This window comes from Neltuma alba, unplaced genomic scaffold, assembly GCF_004799145.2.
Source record: "Neltuma alba isolate B1F8T4 unplaced genomic scaffold, ASM479914v2 tig00005543_pilon, whole genome shotgun sequence".
NCBI classification, from domain to species: Eukaryota; Viridiplantae; Streptophyta; class Magnoliopsida; order Fabales; family Fabaceae; genus Neltuma; species Neltuma alba.
This window is the reverse complement of record NW_021634150.1, coordinates 24,874-33,549: the sequence shown is the minus strand read 5'-3', so window position 1 is coordinate 33,549 and position 8,676 is coordinate 24,874. Positions and strand designations below refer to the sequence as shown.

Genomic DNA, 8,676 nt, shown 5'->3' with positions numbered 1-8,676 from the left:
TGCAAATGCAAAGTAAATGTAGAAAGGTGTAGAAAATCAGTATATTTGTTTGTATTTCCTAAGATTTTGATGCTATGAAAAATGAAGATCTCTACTATGAACAAGTATGATCTAGCTATGTTAAAATGCAACCTAAGAAGGCTAAAAAACCTCAATTGACATAAAATATACACAAGCTAACCTAAAGAACCAATTTCTTGGCTCCCCCCCGACTACAATGCCATTTGATTCGCAACCTTTTCTTGATCGTGGAAGCTAAATCAAAATTTTTATCCAAGGATTACACTATAGGGTGCAACCTCAGGTCGTTTCACTTAAACGGAGCCTTAATCAAATTGACCTAAGCTAACTTAAATGTCATGCAATGCAAACTAAACATAAACAGGGGGTTTTGGTTTTTCACAAACATTAAGTGAATTGAACTGAATGATAAACAAAATATTTTTTGGACTTTAGGGAAATGAGAAATGAATGATGATAAATAGATAACCAGACAATATAAAGATCCTCCTGAAAGTGTGCTCAGGCTATCATAGTTCAAAATCAATTGATATGGGAGTAGAAATCACTAAGTTTCAAAATAATAAACCTTAAAGTACTCTTTAAGTCCACGATCTTAATCAATGGAACTCCATTTCTCAAGATCCTGTGAAGTGCTCTTGGTGTGTGTAGAAAGATTGATTAATGCAATAGGTCAAATGCAATCAAAATCAACTAAATATCCAGACACAACCGTGTAAGAGTAGAGAGAATCTAAAGATCACAACTGATATACATGATACTTCATATATTTAAGCTCAGAAGTTCTACAATAACCAATCCACTACACAAATGAATATCCAAAACTGATTACAACTATAATCAAGTAGTTCACTACAAATTACAAATCCTAAACCTAGAAATTCATAAATTCACTAGCTAATTGGGATTAAACTACTCTTAGCTTATTGAACTCCAGCCATTGTACACCTTCAAGAGAAAGAGAAACACCTAGCCACACATAGAAATCTGAAGCATCTCAACTAGGAATGAATCTGAGCTTCCCATGGTGGAGGTTTGACAGTGGAAAATGGAAGAGATTAGGGTTAGACAAGAGAAGGATGAGAGAGAACAGAGATGGAGGTTGTGACAAGAGTGAATGATGTCGCTTACACCAAAATAGGTTTTTCTAAACCGGTAGTAAGGTGTACTGGGTCGGTTGTATGTATGAGTGGGTAGGTAAAAATTTTTGAAAATGGTTTGGGTTTGGGTTGCTAATTCGAAGAGTTTGCCATGGCAAGGTATGGTTTCGCTGCGGCGAACCATGGCTGAGAGGTCTCTAGTGGAAGTTCTATATTCCACCACGGCAAAGGTATGAGTTTGCCGCGACAAAACCTGGCAGAGATGTAATGTTGCCTCTTGTGTGCCGCACTTCCTTAGTCTTCACTCTTGGTTCTATTTCTTGAGTGCCCTAAAATAAAAAGCAATGGTTTCAGGTATCGATTGTCCCAAAAATCAATTTAATGAATGCAATTAATGAATAAATATGACAATTTTGCCCTCAAATAACACTACTAAAGCAAGCAAAGACTCTCAATCTCAATTAAGCACAAATATCATTAAAATGAGCCAAAAAGTGTAACAAAGACCTAGAAAATGCCATCAAATAATAAACAATTTGAGTTTAATCAGCAATTTTTACACTCAACAATTTAAGGTGCCATATGCACCAAAAAATAATAGGATGTTATGTATCCAAAATAAAACTTAAGAGATGCACCAAAATAATTTAGGGCATTGAATGTTCTCAAAAAATTTTCAAAGTGCTAAAAGCATTTTAGCCATATCTAGATATCTCTCCGATTTTATGTATATTGAATATTAATTCAATATATAAAGATATTCTCATATTGTGTTCCAGCACTACAGCTCTACATGTGGTCCCAAAAAAAAAAGTACTACGGATCTTTCAGCATCGTGCTCTAATAATTTAATCAATAAATAATAAAAAAAAGACCCGAAAGAATTATGAGCTATATTTTTATATTTTAAATTGTAATTCCAATTAATACACATAATTAACAAAAGCATTTTAGAGAAGACAACGTATATTTATTACAAATAATCAACTTAACAATTTTTTTTAATCTACTTAAATTATTTTGTTTGTTCTTATATTAAAGATTGGATGTAATATTTTTTAACTAAGCATACACACAAATTTTAATACTCACTCACCCTTAAAAATTAATAAAAGACTTATTAAACTTAAAAATACATTAAATGATGGGGAAAGATGAGAAAATACCTTTAAATATACAAAATCCTCTATTAGTACTAGTAAAAAGCAAAAGGTTATATCAAAACAGGGGTACTGATATGGCATTTCTAAATGTTGGCAAAACAAGCTTGCCCTTAATGTATTGACAAAAGAAAAAACAATGCAAAAAGCAAGTTAAAGTAGTCCATTTATTTATTAGGTGTTGTTAACCTATATGAAAGAGTTGTCAGCACTTCTAATAAGGGGCAACATGTGATTTGCATAAGTTTTTCAATGGGTTTGCCCTATAATGAATTTTGTTAACTACTTTTTGTTAGCATATATAAAATTATTGTCAATATATTTGGAAGAGTTGTCAATGGCCTTAATTAGCTGGCAACATGCTATTTGTCTAAGTTTTCTTATTAGTTTGTCCTATAATAAATTTTTCCGATTACTTGTTGTCAATACATATAAAAGTGTTGTTAATATATTTAAAAGAGTTGTTAACATATCTAACAAAGTTGTAATGAATTTATGGATTACTTGTTGTCAATATATATGTAAAAGTGTTGTTAATCTATTTGGAAAATTTGTCAACTCTCCTAACAAAGTTGTAATGAATTTTTCTAATTTTTCATTGTCCATCCATATAAAATTGTTAATTTATTTGGGAAAGTTGTCAATGCCTATAACAAAATTGTTAATAAATTCATGTGATAGTAATTTGTGTATCCTATTTTGAATTTCTCATATTACTTGCAGTGAATACATATAAAGCGATTATTAACTAATAAATATTACATAATTCAAGTAGTATGTTTCAAATACAAGTAGTCACCAAATACTACGTAGTTGTCGAAAGGCTTGATAAAGTAGTAACTCTAAATAAAGTAGTAACTCTAAAAATATAATATATTGCACGAGTAGATTGAATATAACATATATATTACTAGAAACACAATAATATAGCTATTAATAACTTTACTTTAGTGATTAACTACAAACCAGACTTTTCATGGCAGTAACAAAATTTCCTATATTAGATTAAGTATTAACAACAATGAGTTCCTTGCATTTGGGGCCACCTAAGAAATGGTAAAGGCCTACCCGTGGCTGAAAAAACCATCAAAAAAAAAAAAATCAGTCACAGAAACCATATGAATCTCAAAAAATCATAAAGAATTGACCAAAGATTTAGCAAATGGGATATTGTTCATGCTTCTACAAAAAAGTAAATGTTGAACTTGATGGATCTTGTTAGCAAATCCACCTCATAAGTGGCTTCCTTCTGTTAGTCGATTATTCTAAACACAAAGCTCTTAGCAATAAACATGAGAGAAATCGTATGGCGTGAGATTCTGTTAGTAGCCAAAAAAAATCATCAATCATCATCTTTCTCTCTGATTCGTCATCTTTTCCATTGTCTCCCCTCCAAATTTGGACTTCCACCACAAATAAATTTTAAAATCCAAATCATGAAAATAATCTAAAATCAATCCTAGCTTAAATAAAAAATCGTCTTCAGGTATATCTAAAATGGAGAACACAGAGCGAAGAAGACAAAGCACCTGATTTGAAATGGAGAAGATGAGAAATCAAAGAGGATGAAAGTGAACATTGTAGAGGAAAAATCAGCTTTCAATGGTGGTAAGAGATTGATGAATCACCAGCATCATCTTCACCAGAACAATCATCGCCGTCACAGAACCAGGACAAAGAGCTATCACATCTCAGAAGGAATCGTATTGAAGAAGATGAATAACAACCACACCATCAATATCGCAGGACCAGGTGGAAGAGCATAGCGCTGTCTGCTATCACCATTTCCATCCGTCATTGCCTTTGCCGTCGATCTCATGCCATCCTCCATCATGCTCATAGTCGTACTTGTTTTTCTGGTTTTTGAGGAAGGGTGAAGGGGAGGAGAGAAGAAAAAGAAAAGAAGGGCATATAAGTAAACTGATAACATTTTGAAATTCCAAATTGGTATGTAGGAAGGAATTTGGCATTTGTGAAATTTGAGGCATTGATTTGGGATTTCATAATTTTGAAGGTATTTATATTTCTTTTTCTCTTAAATTTTTTTGCTGCATATAAAATAAATATATTAATATTTATGTAATGTTATACTTCCTAACTATTTTGTAATAGTTATTAGATTGTTATATACAAGTTAGTGTAAGCAAAACAATACATATATTACATAATCAAATCCAGATTTTATATATATATATGATACTCGAAAGAATTATAACGGAAAACTTATAAATACCTTTCACCATTAGCTCAATTGATTTGATATAGAGCTTGATCTGAATGATGAGGAGCTGTGAATCCAAGAACATTGTTAGAGAAAGCAATACAAAGAATCTTCCAGTTGCTTATTAGACATAGTGATGACAATTATAATGTAATCGTTACTAATGGGAAACCCTCAGAGAGTGAACAGAGAAGAGATTAGGGTTTCACCCCAAACTTAGTATAGCATATGTTATTTTTCACCATCAGAAAATTAACTTCAATTAACTTAGTCGATTACTCACCTTAAACTAGACTCAAAATGACTACAAACTACACTCGTGATATTTATTAATTATCTTAATAATATTTAACTAGTTATAATAATAATAATAAATATCTCGGTTAGGAGTCTTCAAAAATAAATACTCTCATACATTAATAATCATTATGTTATGAAACAATTATTTTCGCCCAACACGATATCCTTGTAATATAACAAGGAGACCGATCCAATGAGGCACAATCTTTGGGCCTGAGTGTTATTTGGGAACGTAGAAATTCCTTTATTCACCGCAACGTAGATATGGTTTAGATGCTGTGACTTCGGGCATTCTCATTTCAAACAACCAGATAGGCAATGGCTTCATGTGGTTGAGCCTTCTAATTTTAATACTGATTGCGGTAAATGGATGTTGGTCAAGAAAGCTCCTCTTCATCTAGCGTTTTCGAAAGGAAACAGCCGATTTTATTTCGAACGGTTCTTGCGCATCTTGACGATGATGATGATAATTATGATGATCATAAAAAAATAAGCTAGCTATACATGAATACCATATACATGCATTTTAGGCCTTCCCAAAATTAAAGACCCAAAAAAGCGATCATGACATAAATGATAGAACACTGCTTAGAATTGACCAAACATAAACTAGTTAGAACACATCAGCATACAGCAAAAACATTTAAACGATGTTATAGCAATAAATATGGCTGAGTTTTCAACTAAAGTAAAAGAGGTAGAATAGAAGAGTATTGCTGTTCACGGGCAAATACTCGTTACATTACCCTTAGTGAAGTCTAATAAAAGTCCACTAGATAGTCATTCTCCAAGTCCCCCAAAAACATCAGCTTTACATAAACCAGAGTTAAAATTCTTCAAGACTTCCTACTTTCATTTGTCAATAAAAGATCTACAAGTCAGCAACCTAAGCTTCAAAACCATAGCCATGTGCACCTGTAACACTTTGCATCATAACAAAGATGTTAGAGCCATTAGTAAACTTGTCATAATCAAATGTGGCAGCAAGGAAGCAACGCTGACATGTTACTTGGTCCTCCAAAACCTACTATAAAAGCCCACAGCCAGTCTAACGACATGCTTGAACTAGAAAAGAAATCACTAATATTTACGTCTACAAATGAAACTCAAATCCTAATATTTAAATCTATACCCTCAAATAAAATATCACTTTCTTCTATGCAGAGACGGAGCCAATAACATAGTCATTGAAGGCGAGTGTTCTGTGAAAAAGCCAAAGTGCTAGAAATGATTAGCACGCCCAAGAGTAGAATGTTGTGATTGCTCCAACAATATCATCTAACTAGTCATAAGAAGATATGCAAATTTTGGAAAACAGAGCAAACACTTAAAATGTTAATCAATATTCTCAAGCAGCTGTTGGGAAATATATCCAATGGATAAAGCCGGAGAAGCAAAACTCAGTAAATAACAAGCTAATTATTTGTTTGCTCTCTCAATGTGGATACATAATTTTCTGATGATACGAAACTGTCTTCAGTTGATTACCAAATATGAATTTAAATACCTGATCACCCAGATTGTCATCTAAAATATTAGCATTTAAATAAGATTTAATCACTAGATTTGCAACAACTTCAAACAACCACTTCAGCTTATGAAAGTCTTGCCATTATTAAACATCAGGATCAGCAACTTGGAAAACAACTTAAAAACTTGCAATGTTTGTAAGTAACACGCCATATGGGACTCCTAAAAGCTTAATCTTTTCTACCATTTACTTGCCTCAAAATAATTGCAGGTGTCTTCCCAAGAGACACAGGCACTCCATCAATTGCCCCTGGTTTCACAAAGAAACTCCCAATAACGATTTAGCATATGATCCTCCGGCTCCACATCATTCCACATCCCATTACAAAATATAGCATATGCGTCAGCTGCATACCTGATTGAAATAGAATCGATGTTAGTTAGGCTAGCATCAATTCGAGAAAAAAGGCTAAATATATGAAAAATAAGCTAGAAAGAAAATGGCATCATCTAACTTACCTGCCAACACCATATAGTTGGTGCACATGTGTCCAACTTTTTCCTAAATACTCTTGAGATAAGCGTTTTAATTTTTTTGTCCTTTCGTGTTGGAAACCTAGACTTCTGATTTCCTTTTCTAATACATTAGAAGGGACTTGAATGCATGTCTGTGCATCCGGGCACAGATCAAAAAACTTTGAAATAATTCCTCTAACCTGCATTACAAAACTCTCTTTTATGAGTAATTACTGGAATTATATCCATTAAACAAAAATACATCTGATTACTATGTTTTGAGAATGCGGGATGCATGTAATTGAGATAATATGAAACATATACCAAGCAGTTATAAATAAGGGGAAAAAAGGACACTAACCTTATGATGATCTTATTGAATCTAAAGGAACCTGCTTTATCTTTTTCGAAGATTTAAAGAAATGATATTTTAACTAATATTGCTTGAGATAGACTAATTACATATGAACTTACATGTATGAATTAAATATGTCCAAATTTAAATAACATGATATGAACATATGGAAACATCAATGAGATTAAGATTCAAAGGAAAAAACCGATTAAAATTAAATGGTAAAAAAGGGAGATGCATAAATTTACCTGCTTTCCACTGGTACGATTTAGCAGCATACAAAGAGCCAACACCCTCCAAGGGTCTTGAGTATGATCCTCTTGGATAAGAGGAGGCTCATATCGTGGAGGTTTCCAAGTATTATTCGGAGCTTTTCTTTTGTAGGCATCCTTCTTTTTCTCATGAGCGTTAAGAACTTTGGGTTTTGACTTTCTCTCATCCACGCTCTTTTTCTTACCCAAACCCCTTTTCTTAACTACACCCACACACTTTTTCTTAACCACACCCTTCGAAAGAGGAGGTATGTTGGCTCTGTAGTCACTATTAACAGTTATAAGCCTGGGTGGTGCCGTACAGGTAGCAAATCCCGGCTTCCATGGATCAACTTTGCCTCTACAGATAGAAGGGCAATGATTCGTTATTTTCCTAAGAATATTGATATTTCAAAAGAGCAGAGAGACTGACGACTTGTACATACGTGAATGCGAAGCGGGCGAAGGGATTTGAGGGATCGTCCACACTAAAATCCTCCATGATCCTAACAGCAGCAGAAAATCATGTTTAAGACAAAGATAACCATTTTGACAAGAAAAAAGCTGAGAGGGTACCTCAGACGATCGGAAACTTCTCGACGACGGTGGCTTCAACTTTCAACTCTGCCGCAGCGAAACTGAGAGGGGAACTCCGAATTGTGAAATAGGGAAAGTGGGATTCGCGCCTCATATTGGAAACGTGGCAACGGGTCTGTTTTCCATATTGTTCCAGAAACCCTTCTAAAAATCTTACACCGTTCGATTTGGATCATATGTTCAGCGGATGGCTGATCATAAAATGACATTCCCGTTGGTTTTCTTTTTCCCCTGCCCGTGAAAAATGAAAGAATCATAACTTATTATTGGGTGAAATATTTTTTTCAAATATATTCAGCATTTTAAAATATTTTATGATATATCTAACACTCTAAAATATTAATTTAATATATCCAGAGTCTTAAAATATTTTTTTAGTACATTTAGCACTCTCAAATATTTTTTTAAGTGTAGTAGCACCCAAAAATATTTTTGGTACATCCAGCACCAATGCAAAAAAAAATATTTTAAGATGTTAAACGCACGTGAAAAATGTTTTAGAGTGCTAGATACATTTAAAAAAATATTTTGAGATGCTGTATACACTTTAACCCAAATTATTTTTAATTACCGGCTGTATATCCTATGGCTAAAATAATTTTAAATCCTCATTATAAAAAATGTTAAAACATTTCAAAGCTAAGTCTTAGAATTTGAGTGTAATTTCTTAAACTAATTTTTCTCT

The 8,676-nt window shown here is 33.1% G+C and overlaps 1 protein-coding gene across 2 annotated transcripts; it reads right to left on the bottom strand.

Moving 5' to 3' along the window:
* Positions 1–5,600: 5,600 nt before the first annotated feature.
* LOC114747981 (methyl-CpG-binding domain protein 4-like protein) lies at positions 5,601–8,067 on the bottom strand. Of its 2 annotated transcripts, none has more exons than XM_028936340.1 (6): positions 7,971–8,067; positions 7,841–7,900; positions 7,392–7,755; positions 6,792–6,988; positions 6,528–6,687; positions 5,601–5,725 (listed from the first exon to the last, which is right to left on the bottom strand). In XM_028936340.1, exons 2-5 carry the CDS (start codon positions 7,894–7,896, stop codon positions 6,573–6,575), a joined length of 732 nt encoding a protein of 243 aa, XP_028792173.1. In that variant the 5' UTR covers positions 7,897–7,900; positions 7,971–8,067; the 3' UTR covers positions 5,601–5,725; positions 6,528–6,572. The 2 variants fall into 2 exon arrangements, with proteins under 2 accessions (XP_028792173.1, XP_028792172.1); XM_028936339.1 differs by having other exon boundaries at positions 5,601–5,717.
* Between the last annotated feature and the right edge of the window lie 609 nt (positions 8,068–8,676).